General features: G+C 38.5%; 1 protein-coding gene across 3 annotated transcripts in view; it reads right to left on the bottom strand.

Annotated features, from left to right (window-relative positions):
• Window positions 1–1,194: 1,194 nt before the first annotated feature.
• The window catches only part of atp7b (ATPase copper transporting beta), a 29,026-nt gene continuing 16,356 nt past the window's right edge, over window positions 1,195–13,864 (bottom strand). For all 3 annotated transcript variants that reach the window (XM_041258983.1, XM_041258984.1, XM_041258982.1), the window contains 11 exons: window positions 12,850–13,004; window positions 10,132–10,266; window positions 9,052–9,246; window positions 8,460–8,642; window positions 8,043–8,250; window positions 7,766–7,912; window positions 6,878–7,020; window positions 5,306–5,509; window positions 4,514–4,631; window positions 3,085–3,187; window positions 1,195–1,654 (listed from right to left, as the gene is read on the bottom strand). In XM_041258983.1, coding sequence (XP_041114917.1) covers window positions 1,387–1,654; window positions 3,085–3,187; window positions 4,514–4,631; window positions 5,306–5,509; window positions 6,878–7,020; window positions 7,766–7,912; window positions 8,043–8,250; window positions 8,460–8,642; window positions 9,052–9,246; window positions 10,132–10,266; window positions 12,850–13,004 — 1,859 coding nt within the window. In that variant the 3' untranslated portion in view covers window positions 1,195–1,386. The remainder of the gene's footprint in view (window positions 1,655–3,084; window positions 3,188–4,513; window positions 4,632–5,305; window positions 5,510–6,877; window positions 7,021–7,765; window positions 7,913–8,042; window positions 8,251–8,459; window positions 8,643–9,051; window positions 9,247–10,131; window positions 10,267–12,849; window positions 13,005–13,864) is intronic.

Raw genomic sequence — 13,864 nt, 5'->3', positions numbered from 1 at the left:
TCAATATATCTATTACACGTTATATTAACATATATATATATATATATATATATATATATATATATATATATATATATATATATATATATATATATATATATTTTAAAGTTCTTTACTTATGACAAGACATCTAAGCATTGATTTTGAAGTGAATGGAAATTATGGACAGAACTACAGATCTCTAAGACAGTAAGGACTACAATGTCTGAAGGATAACAGGATTGTTCACACAAGATCTTGTCAACATGAGCAGAATATCTCTCCAACAGCTTTCTTAATCATTTGCAAGGAGCATTATGTAATTCCAAAGGGGCTTAACCCTCAAGTTCCACCAGCACACACTGATCAAAGTTTTAGCCATAATATTGTTTTGACTTGGCTGAGCTTCAATGGCTTTACCTCAGATTGTATTACTGGGTTTACAAACGCATAGATGTAGTTATGTCAATTTATGAAATACAGTGTCATATTTCAGCCAACATAATGATGATGTACTTTTAATTCTAGTTAAAACAAACAAAACATTTAAACATGATCACTGAGGAGTCTCAGGGCTTTTTGAAGACTGACCTGGTGCAAGTTTTAAATATTCAAATCAAATCTCCACATTCTGTCACTTCAGTGGATTACCAGAGTATACTGCTTTAAATGATCACAATGCTGTTACCTATGTAGAACCATTCTGCCTCATACCATTTTGACTGTCCTTGTGCTACAACTCAGTGCAACAGACTACCCCATTGCCATTGTATTCCCACTGCTTGGCCATTAACCCTTTGCAGTCCATTTATTCAGCGCTTGTCAGGCGCGCCAGGTCCAATTTACAGAGTTCAGAGTAAAACAGGTTTAAAAGGCATTGAATTGCAAAAGGACACTCATTGTTGTATCTACAGCCAAACTCCACCCCTTGTTCGCTGTATTTTTCACATACCTTTTTATAGCACGCATACTGATAAATCCTATCCTTATCACTCGTTTTATCACCAAACTCCTTAATAATGCGATCCAAGTCATTATTTTATTACTATAACATCTCCAAACAGCTCTGCAAATGTCCGTGATATTCTTTGAGCGATGGATGTAGGTGCAGCTACCTCCTTTGTTATGTCTGTGTTATCTCTGTAGTGGATGGGGCTAGAGATAAACCCTTTTTTAAGTTTAATTTGGCCATTGAAAGGTTTTCTCTGCTTTTTCCAGAGAAAACACGACTAGAGACTTATGCTTTACGTCTTTTTGATGATGTTGGACAGGGTCCGACATAGGACTGCAGAGGGTTAAGACTACTTAGTTAAAAATTGTGTCTCAATTGGTTATGCAGTGCTGTCCGGCTCAATGTCTTCTTAAAGGCTGGGACCGGCAAGGAGGCTCGTTATTGAGAACCCTGCTTTAGATGATGTGCTCCTCATCTCTGTCAGCAGCCAACAGGGACCACTTGTCACCCCCCTCCCGGAGAGAGATGCTGTGGCTGGAGCGCTTGTCCATGGAGGACAGGGACATGTGGTTGGCACGGCTCATCCGGTCCCAGACGCTGGGAGTGGGGGAGTCACGCCTCCTGTCATCCATCCCGATGTGCACACTCACCTGGGAGGGGGTCAGGCACTTCATGCGACCCTGAGCGTGACACTCATGTTTTTCAGGGTCTGGTTTCTTGTATCTAGGAACAATAATAATAAAAAATAATAATCTAATCGTTAATCCCACAAGGTACAAATAGTGCTCTATGAAACCTCCAGTTGGAACGTAATAAAAAGATACCTAAAGCTTTAATTTATAATGCCTTTCTTTCAGGCACTTACTGGTTAATTATCTTTGTCCATGCCAGATAGATTGGGTAAGGTCAAGAAAAGTGTTTCTATGGTTGTTGGAAACATGCTATTGGCTGCAAAGCATGTCAGTCATTAGGGGAAAGTTACGGGTTGGTTACTTAAAGTAAAGAAACCTTTGAGCTCCTACTTCCTATAACGGCCTACATGCTTTTTAAGCCCATCGTCAATCCTTAAATGTGACAAATTGCTTGAAAGAAAAGTAAATACAATGAGTGCTTCTTTTTAAAATGGGAACATGGTGTTTCAGGTGAACTATGGAACAAATTAATTAAGGCAGTATGACCAAAAGTTTAGCATTACATAGCATTTTAGAATTGATACATAATTACAATAATATATATATGAATTTTAGAATTGAGACATAATTACAATATATATATATATATATATATATATATATATATATATATATATATATATATATATATATATATATATATATATATAAGAATGAACATAATTGTATAAATAAATATTTTACATAACATCATGTAATCAAAGAAACTACAAAATTATATCTCAAAATCTACTGGAAACCGTATTAGAAGCCATATTATATTTTTATCAGTTTTTCCTTAAGTATATGGAAAACTACAATGCGGTATGTAATTCAATATCTTAACGTAACACTATTCAGCAGGTTTCACTCAACTTTACTCTATAGGGTGATGCAAAACCTTTGGCCATAGCTGAACAACCTGTGTGCCTACTTGACTTTCTTATAGTTTCATCTGAGAATCATTGATTATGGGTTGCTGATTTAAACAGCACATTACCAGAAAGCACTAAAAACATTTTAACGGATTAAAACCAGTAATAAACTATTCAGAACAATGAGTTAAATGCCAACTGGTTTTGCACTTTGAATTATGAATTTGGCATATATATAGACAAACACACACACACACACACAATTTGGTTAATAAGTGTACAGATATGTAATCACACCAGCAGCACTGCTTGGAACTTTTAGAACCATTCTGACTGGTATTTGCTTGACAACCCATTTGCTTTGTGAGGGGTGGGGTAGTGTGTGGTAATATTATAGGTTGGGGTAGGGTAGGATGGGGGTGCCATTTTAGAACAGTAGTAGCATACTCCAGGATGTTCAAATACAGACATCATAGCAGCACTTGGCTTAGCCACCTCTATGCGTTACAAAATTGGACCACATTTGAGCCCAGACCTGTGTTTTTGCTTTACCTGTAATGAAACAACAACATATATATGCAGTACATTGGGTGGCACTGATACATACAGTTTCAGTAAGAGTGAGGAAACCACCACAGAGACAGAAGAAGCTGCCATAGCTGCTGATCCCATCCATGGTTGCAGCACCAGGCCCATAGGCATAAAAACACCTAGGAGAAATACACAGCAGCGCTCAGAAACCACAACCACAGCCTTGTCTCTTCATCAAGCAACCCACAGTTCAAGAAAACAGCATGTGGGTATACATAAACACTAGAAGCACAAACACTTTGGCTGTTACACAACAGGTTTGGAGGGCTCTAGTCTTTTTTACCTTTGTCCCCCTCCCCATTATTAAATATTTTTTTCTCCGTACTGCTAGCTGGACAAGCTGAATTTTAACAATGGGGGTAGCTACAATCTACACATGCATGACACAAATCTACCTAATTGAGCAATGAACGTTCTCACTTGTGTACTCATACATTTCTGCCTATTGACTATATAATAAAGCTTAGTTACTGTATAATGGTTTTCAAACAATATATTTTTAATTTCGTTCTATACCATTTTACAGACATTTAACGTAAAGGTGCCCTTTTTTATAGGCTGTTTGTTAAACTACCATAAATTGAGTATTTTGCTTTTTGTCATATTACTTAGTGGCTAATGTTCATTAAATGTTTGTATTTAACATGTTTTCTTGAATTATCTTATATTAAGTGCAGGCCACCAATACTTTTGTTTGCGACTGTGACAGTCTTGCAAACCACAAATAATGAGCACTCATTAAAGTGCATGTTGTTGGACAGTAAAAGCAGCGGTGGGTGGGATTTGTAGCTTTTAGTCTTGCTAGCAATAGAAACCGCGATACAATGGACTACACAGTGATAAAAGACACTCATGTAAATTGAAACTTATCCGGAAAACCTTGGTTTTGTTTATCAGATAAGTTTATATTTGTAGCTGGTGACATTTTAATTTTTAATCAGTTATCTGAGGTTGTGAAATCATTGGTCGCACACGTGCATCTAAAACTAATGATGGTCAGACCAACATCTTTTTTGGCCCTGCAATAGTCTCTGTGGTTTTTAAAAGACTGCCAAGGATCTGCATTTCTTAATGCATATAAAGCATATATAGCATATAAATTATCATAAAAACAAACACTCATTCAAACACATGGGCTACATTCTCAAAGCTATTCACTCCAAATCATCATTAGAGTGAATTTTTCTGAAACAAAGAAAAAAAAAACCTGAGACTGTTAAGAAGCCCATAAATTACATGTCTGAGTTGTTTATTTCTGGGTTGGTGACTATATTGGGTGCGTTTCCAAAATCGTGCCAATGAAGATTTGGTGTAAGTGGCTTTTTCACATGAGAATATTTGTGGTTTAATAGTTCCTAATTTGCTCTGCAGCTATCAGTAAGTGTAAATGATGTCACTGAACCACAGCTAATTGGAAAAGACATCCAAACCCGACTTGTACTCACCAGCAGCAATTGGTATCCCAACCAGGTTATAAATTAAAGCAAAGACAAAATTAACTCTTATTCTTCGGACTGTTTTCTTGGATAGGTCAATGCTGGCCACCACATCCAATAAATCATTCTGCAACAAAAAAACAAAAACAAAACATTCACGTTTAACAGACATTACAATTTCACACAGTTCAGGGATTCAGTCTGCCAGTACATAGCAAACCACAGACAAACAACTCAAACATTTCGTTGAAGAGCTTGTCTTAAGTCGTTTCTTAATAGTTTTATAAAAGTACCTCTAAAACCTGTCTAATCCAGCATCTCGAGTCTGGAAAATTGGGTCGGATTATACAGTGTGATGGATTAGAGGTACTGTAAAATCTAATACTGTACCTAAAAAAAAGGTAAAATTGATCAACTGCTTGAACACTTTACAGTTCAGTACTGTCCAGGTATCTGCAATTCAAGGATTGTATTTTCATTTTCAATTTTCATTTTATTGTAAAAAATAATCTGACTACAGCTACCATAGCTGTGGGATATGTGTGTATTTACGCCACATACTTGATCATAAACTTGGTACCAGACTGCACAGCCAGATTTACATTAATGTTAGGCAGACGACTTACAAATCACGCTTTTTTACTGGAAGAACACTGCCTTGTGTGCTCTGGGTATAGGGCTGTCATTGTGCATATTGAGGAAACCCACATTTTATAAATTCCAAGCACAGTAATGCAAGCCCATCTAACACTACAACAGTACTGAACGTTTCTGCAAACACAGATGTTCAGATGCTCTCACCCTAATAAGCACTATGTCTGCTGCTTCAATAGCTACATCGGTTCCAGTCCCGATGGCAATGCCCACGTCAGCCCTGGCCAGAGCTGGGGAGTCGTTCACCCCATCGCCCACCATCACCACCTTCCTCCCCTGCTCCTGCAGCTCCTGCACCTTCGCCACCTTGTGAGAAGGAAGAACCTCTGCAAACACCTTCTTGATGCCAACCTGCAAATATAAAAAGATACAGGGGTTGGACAAGCAACTGGAAACATCTGAAAACATATGACGTATAACTGCTTCTCCCTGCTGCAAGTCAGTTTATGTCACAATGTGCAAGACTGCAGGTCTGAAGACTGAAAAAAGTGATGAGTAGGTCTCAAAACTGATGCCTTTGTTGGTCATTATGAAGAACAGACTTTGCCGCAGGGGTGTTGGATTCCAAATAGAATTTAAAATAAATGACTACAATATTAACCTTCAACACCTTTTGGAAGATAATAACTACGAAAAATAATGCTTGGGGTGTGCAAACACCCCAGGTGTTCTGTAGAAGACGATGTGTGTACAAGACATGTAGACTATTACTAAACGCTGAACATTAATATTAATACTGTATGAACACTAAGGTCAACAACTATATTTATTTGATGAAATCCCTGAAGATTGACAGACCTGCCTATTTCTACCTTTATATGTTGACAGGAAAGCACTTTAAAACTGAAACCACAATAACACAAAGGCTACACTTGGAGGATAACAAATGGCGAGGATAACAAAAGGATATATTGGCATTTTTCAATTAAATACATAAGCAGCTGATGAAGTGATCCACAGTTCCACAGAAAGTAAATATATTATATTGCTATGACTGATGCAGAATTTTGTTTTATAATCCATTTTAGTATGGATAACAAAATAAATAAAACAAACATTTTATACATATTATACAGAACATCCTCACTATAACGCCCTTCATTATAAACCTTCAGCTATAAATAACCTGGAAATAAAAAAAAGATAATATAAAACACACTGTCAACATCCATACGCACTGTGTAACTATATTTCCAAATCGAAAATCATTTTACGTTGCAACAAAGCTGGAAACTACACTTAAGTTTAGCTTCAATTCAGGATTTTTGCTTTGTACTGCGTTTTAATTCTTTAACGAATAGGATAAAGCAAAGGCAGAATACTGCATACATGAGACGAACAGGTACATGTAATTCTATTTTTATTAATAATCACATTAACTCAATCCAAAATCGTTCATTTTGATTGTCCTTTATCATTCATTTATATTGACGAACCCCTCAATATAACGAACAAAAGGCTTGTGGCTGTGACACTTACTGTGCACACACTTTGACGGCAGTCATGTGCTGTTTTCACTATTTTAGTGTCCAGGGAGATTTAGGTTTTAACAACTATCAAATCTGATAAAAGTAGGACATTTCTGACAAGCAGTCTCTCGTATAGTCCAAACGGGTTTGTGGCCAAATGGTTCATCTCATACCATGATCCATAATCACCAATTAAATCCCATTCCGTACAAATTCTGTTTATCCTACTGCATTGTGTTTTAATTCTCACCTGAGCAGCGATGGCTCTGGCAGTTTTCCTGTTGTCTCCGGTGATCAGGACCACATCAATCCCCATGCTGTTCAGAGTGTAGACAGCCAGGGCAGACTCTGGTTTGACAGTGTCAGCTATTGCGATCATCCCACACAGGATCCCTGGAGGAAGAAGAGACGGTTAGCATCCAGAAAATATTAAGTAACATTATTATCTCAATATAATCATTCATAACAATACAGTACATTCATTTATTCAAACAACAAAAACATGTGGTGTGTAGGATTCAGGTAGAGGTGCTAACTAACCATTAACTGGCTGTGAGACAAGTCAAGCTGAAGCTGAACCATAAGAGCTCATGAAGAGTTCAACACCGTGACCTGTGAAGCCCAGATCGGATCTGGAATCTGTGACCTGTGAAGCCTAGATCGGATCTGGAATCTGTGACCTGTGAAGCCCAGATCGGATCTGGAATCTGTGACCTGTGAAGCCCAGATCGGGTCTGGAATCTTGGCCAAATCAAAGTGTAGCCAAGAGGGTTAAAATTACCTTAGCACCTTTTCCCACATAGCCTTTCAGTTATTAACACCGAAAAATTGTTTATTTCTTATTAAAAGAAAGACTTGGAGATATGGAGATATGTGTCTCGTTGTGAGTAAGGTAAGATTAGAACACAGACCCAAAGATAGAATGATACATTATGCAAAATTTGACAATAATAAACCCTATCAATCACATGCAAAAAAAAAAAAACCCCAAAAAAACTCAAGTGTCTGATTATGTGAACAGCAACATTACTCAGAAAGACAACCCTGAATTTCACTTTGAAATACCAACACGACAGCAGTTTTTCTTTGGTCTACTATCTACAAACCACCCCCCCCCCCCCCCAAAAAAAAACCCTACCATCTAGGGCCACTAAAATTGCTGTTTGCCCTTTCATTTCATGGCTAGACATGGCTTCATCGACATCATTTGAAACATGTAGACCATTGCGCTTCATCCACTCCCGATTTCCAATTAAGACAGAGTATGTGTGAGAAGCTGTAGCACCTGTAAGACACAAGCCAGTAAGATATATAAGACACAATATTTGGAGTCCTTTATTGGTTACAAGTAATATATATATATATTTATTTATAAGAAAGGGGTTTGTCCCAAGGTTCGTCCTTAAGCTACACACCCCCAGTCTCCTGATCAATAATTAGCGCAGTCTCGTCAGTTGTGGCTCCGATGATCTGGGTTAGACGGGAGTTCTGATCATTCCTGGCATTCACGCTTCTCTCACATTGCAGTAGAACAGACTCGACGTTGGAGACCTTACAGCTGATCCCACAGCCAGGTACTGCCTGGAAATCTGTGCAATACCCAAGAGAGTCTGTCTCAAGCTCCTAAACACAACAAGAAACACAGTCACTCGGCTATGAATAATAATAAGAGTATAGCATGCTAGCAGCAAAATTTAAGAAGGGCATGACAATGGATCAGTGGGTGTCTGAATTCCTAAGCAGCCTCAGAACCCCCATGTTTACAGAGTTCAGCTGGCCCGGTTTCCATCCCAGATTCTGTTTTAAAAACGTTAGGAGCTTAAGCAACTTACCGCCTTGCAATATTTTGTTACAGCCATTCCCAGTGGATGTTCGCTGCTCGCCTCCGCAGTGCCCACCACTGCAAGCACCTTCTTCAGGGGGAGCTGCGCTGTGTCCGAGATCATCAGCACTCTCATCACCTTGGGGACACCGTTCGTGATGGTTCCTGTTTTATCAAACATCACCGTCTTTATCTGGACGGAGGGAGAGCAATTACAAATACTTTTTCCCAGTTCTTTAACACAAAAACCATAAGGTTGATAGTATCAATAAAAGCTAGGAAAACAGATATTTAAAGGGTTGCTTATCTTTCCTGTAACTTGTTTAAAATCCACCAGCAAAATAATATGCACTTTATAGTTCACAGTGGAAACAAGTCCTGTCTAGTTCAATGCATAAAAGCTCTATACAGGACAGTAAGTTAATCGCTGCATTTTCTCTTAAAGTCATAGTTCCTAAAGCTTATAAATCAAGTTTATTATCCTTTATCAGCTTCAGTGCCATGTTTACTGTTGCACACAAACAACAATATAGAGTAGCCCCTCCACCATGTTGCACATACAGTACTGTACTGGGGTCATATTGTTTTTTTGAAACCGTTACCTTGTGTGCCATTTCCAAAGGTTCTCCTCCCTTAATTAGTATTCCATTCTGAGCGCCCACGCCAGTGCCCACCATCACAGCAGTCGGGGTGGCCAAGCCCAGGGCACAGGGGCAGGCAATAGACAACACTGTGATAGAGGCCTGGAATGCGAACCGGACAATCACATCTGTCTTGGGGATATTTTTGTTGTAACCCTAAAGACAATGAGCCTAGTCAGCCGAGATGTTTAAACCCCTCAACCACTCAATTGCTCACATTCTTTTTTTGAAATGTAACAGGGCAAAGGCTGGGCACGAACCTGCCTCCCTGCGTACCGCAAACAAGTGCAAAAGATCCAGGCTCTGGTAGCAGCGGATGGTTTTAGAGCTTTTAACCTCATCTCATCTCACAACAGGGGACAGAATCCGTAATGGCAGTGTATCACAAAATACTGCCCATTACGTAATGCAGAGAATAAATACTTCCCGGCATAAGGCTTTATGCAGAGCTGGACCCAAGCACACCTGGAGCTCTGGTTCTCCAGGAAAGGGACTGGTAAGCATTGGTATAAGCAGGTAAAGGCATGGTAAATTCCTGGTTAGAATTTCAAGACTATAACAGACTTTGCAATCCATGGTAAACCACAAGCATGGGAAAAGTGACTGTGCAAATTTTCATTGGTAAACTTTTATAAGAGCTGCTTCAAAGAAAACAGTCACATTTTCTTCAATTGGCCCATAGCTCTACTTTGGCACACTGATGACATTCATTGTGTTAAGATCACAAGATAAACTATCTCAGGTTAGTGACATTTCAAAATGTCGAGTTTAAGACACACATTATCTTGTGTTTTCTGCACAACAATCTGTAATGCAGAAATCTTGGGATAATTCATCTTGAGAGCTTGACATAACACATTTTTCATTTACTCCCCCCTCCTCCTCTTCATAACAAGCCACCTTGTTTCGATGACTACCCTTGATAGCCACTAGGCACTGAGCAGTCCCCACCAAATTCATTTCACTGGACTGAATTCTGTGCTTTATATTTCTGGCTGCAAAAGCAATGCTGCTAACAAAAGTATGTGTTTCATTACTTACTGGAAAATAGTGAACCACAATGTCGAAATTCACAAAACCAATGATGAGCCAGACTATTAATGTTAAAACTGAAACACAGATGATGAATGGGACAAAATATCCGCTTAATTTGTCTGCAAATTGCTGGATTGGTGCCTATAAAACACAAAACAGACATTAATTACATGATGATACAACAAAGAGCAAACAGAGGGTTTAATTCGGTTTAGGAGTATCTTTTGCATTTTACTGTTATGTAAATATGAAGATTCAACTTTGAAATATATTATTCTTTGGATTTTTGATATTTTTGTTTTTCTTTTGTTAAACCTTTCATACCAAACCTATTGCTGTGCAAGCCTTTTTACGCAGAACACAACATTAAATCAATGCAATACACATATTAACCAATGATCTAGGGCTCATGCATGTATTAGAAACCAACACATTACAAAACCAAACTGGAATAATAACATACAGTAATAAGATATTTTTGTACATGGTCCACAAGTCTTCAAAGTGTGAAAAAAACAAATGTGCTAGTCTTGGACCACTTTCGTTCATATTTCATTGGTACTATATGTGTTTCTATAAAAGTTTTACTTTTTGCAAAACAATATAACAAGACACTGAAACACAAACTGCAGTGTCAAACTTGACAGTACTCCCCAAAGTGCATGTAGCACAGAATCATAACAAAATACTTGCATGACACAACTCTCTCACTTTAGAACATGAGGAAAGGCTGGTCTTTTTTAGTGCACCTATTCTCAGTTTGTTAGTCCCCATGTTTTACAAGGTCCACACAAGGACGAACTACTGCATAGTGACTCACCAAGCCCTTGACAAAGTTACTGATGTCTAAGCAGAGAAGACAGGAGCATAAAGAGCTGCCTGCATGGGACTAGTACAATTTAAAAACTGGAGGAGCATTAATGTTGCATGTGCTGCAAATTACGTTCAGTGCAATGGTTTGTATTGAAAAAACGGTAAACAAAGCTGATTTTTTATATAGAGTCTTTTGAGACGGAACTGGTCATACATCCAAATGCGTCTTTGTACAGATATTGTACTATACACAAGTAGATGGCCACAGTGCTACATATTTACACTGCTGTCCTGGTTGAAGAAATGTCAAATATATAAATTACACACACACACACACACACACACACACAACATGATCAAAAGCTTTGTTGCTGATTAATGTGCCACTAGGGAAACGGCAATATATATCACACACAAACACCCACAAAAAAAACCCACATTTATTTGCACATTTGTTTAAAGTATGTTTTTTTCAATGTAATTACTGATTTATTTGAAACTGCTATCATCACATAGCCTCACAAAGAAGGAGAAAATGTAAACAGCCTACTATTAACGGCTAGGTTGAACCGGGTACCTGACAGCGAGATAACGTGGAGTATCAGTGAGATTGTGTCACAGCTGTAATAGCATTAACTGGAGTTAACGCAATGTAAAGTTTTTGGAAAACACTCATTCTCCTGTTTCATAATTTAAAAAAAAAAAAAGGGGGAAAATTTTGTTTTGGGAGCACTGATTCTGACAAACTATTTATTTATATGGCCTAAAGAACCAATTGATCTTCAAAACAAAAACTGGGACCATGTTGGTAGTTCCACTGAGAAAACATGGATTTTATAGTATTGGTTACCTCTCCTTTAACATGTTAAGCTTCAGTAAAATGAATAAGCAGTTCTTAACATGACCAGCAGAGAGCCATATGTGTCTTGAAAATGGTGCTAAATTCAAGGAACACCCTTTAGGGCAGGAAAAAAAAAAAAAAAAAACATTTTTTACCTCAAGAGAAAATTCTCCTTCTTTCACAACTGAATACCAGTAGAGATGTTCTTTTTACTGTTTTACTGTTGTTGCAGCAATAAAACACATAAATATGCATGTACACTATAAGCAAGGCTTTTGATTTTTTATTTTAACTGATAAAAACCGACAAAACACTCCCGATACAAAATTAATGAAACCGGTGCGCAACCAATAAACACTAGAAATGGTTACTTAATTCCGATTAACTTGACCCTCTTCCCCATGAAAAAAAACAAACAAAAAAACTACCAATATAGTGCAGTTGGGCAATGTCCCTCTCATTTATTCATTCTGAATACTTTAAATCCACCCCCTACTGAGTGGCAGTGCTTGAGGAATTTAAAACAGAACTGCAAATTGTGGCGAAATGTAAAAAAAAAATGCCTAAACACACAGAAACCCCAGATAAATGTGCCCGTGACTATAAGGATTTCGTTGTGAAAGACAGATAAGGAAAGAAGGTACAAGTGTACTGTCAAGTTACTATACATACTGCCACAGGAAAAAAACATTCAAGAATTTTGGAAAGTAATCAAAAACTAATCTCATACAGTACATAGAAAGCAAAAATCTGTGAAAAAAACCCAACTGACATAAAACTCAAAAATTGCTAAAAATAAGCACCGAAAAATGAAATTAATAAAAACCGAAAAGCAGAAGCACTAAGTATAATACTAATTTTAAATTGTCTGTCAGTTATGACATTTTGATACAACACAAATTGGAACATGGGACCCTAAAGTTATCCTCAATGCCAAATGCTTGTATACAGCTAAAAAGGCCTGTTAACCTGCTATACATTGTCCTTGTATGTTTGCCCTGATATCAAGCTCTTGGAACGTCTTGGTGTTTAGAATTCTGTGAAGCAGCAGGGAGTGTTTATTTTGTTACCTTTGATGTCTGTGCCTCCTCCACCAGCTTCACAATCTGTGACAGGGTGGTGTCGGCACCAACGTGTGTCGCTTTTACCAGCAGAGAGCCATGCACATTGATGGAGCCAGCGATAACCGTGCTTCCAGCCCTTTTAGTGACAGGCATGGGCTCCCCTGCAAACACAGATATGAATTACAAACATTGGGATCGCAGTGGTAATGTTAAGTGATAAGATGTGTGTTTGCAAGCCTCAGCACTGTGCTAGGACACTGGCGTGGATACCAGCTCTGTAAGTAACCTGCTTGTGTGTTCGGAGGCCAAGGCCAAGACGGAGACAAGGCTATCACCTCATGCTGGCTGCAGCACTGCTCTGTTTAAAAAGTGTTACAGAAGGATTTTCTAAAAAGATTTTGCTGAAGACCATCAAATTTGAACCTTTCCAGTCCACTTTAATAATTTTTAAAAAAATAAATTTAGTTGTTGCCAGTAATTTTTTACCCAGTTTTCTCCCCAATTTAGAATCACCAATTGTATTGTTATTAATCTCTGTTCACTGCTGCAACCCCACGGCGACTTGGGAAAAGGAGGCTGAAACATGCGTCCTCCCTAACATATTCCTGCCAAGCCATTATTTTTCACACTGCGCATCTACAGCGAAGCCATCAGACCTACAGTGCCTGCGGCGAACCGTGGATTGCCCTGCCGACCTAAGCCCTCCCTTCCTGGGCGTAAGCTCGGCCAATTGTGCGCCGCCCCCTGCGAATCCCTGGTCACGATCGGCAATGACATAGCCTGGATTCAAACCTGTGATCTCCAGGCTATAGGGTGCATCCTGCACTCCACATGGAGCGCCTTTACTGGATGCGCCACTCAGGAGCCCCAGTCTACTTTAATAAATGTAACCAGTTTACTGTTTGTACTAAGTAAAAGTATATGCCTGGCAGCTGACTGAACTTGGTCAGGTGGATGCTAACCTTAAGCAGACAAGTTGGTAACATATTCGGACAACCTTTTAAAGACATATGAATGACTG

This window comes from Polyodon spathula, chromosome 9, assembly GCF_017654505.1.
Source record: "Polyodon spathula isolate WHYD16114869_AA chromosome 9, ASM1765450v1, whole genome shotgun sequence".
NCBI lineage: Eukaryota > Metazoa > Chordata > Actinopteri > Acipenseriformes > Polyodontidae > Polyodon > Polyodon spathula.
This window is presented reverse-complemented; position numbering and strand designations above follow the sequence as displayed.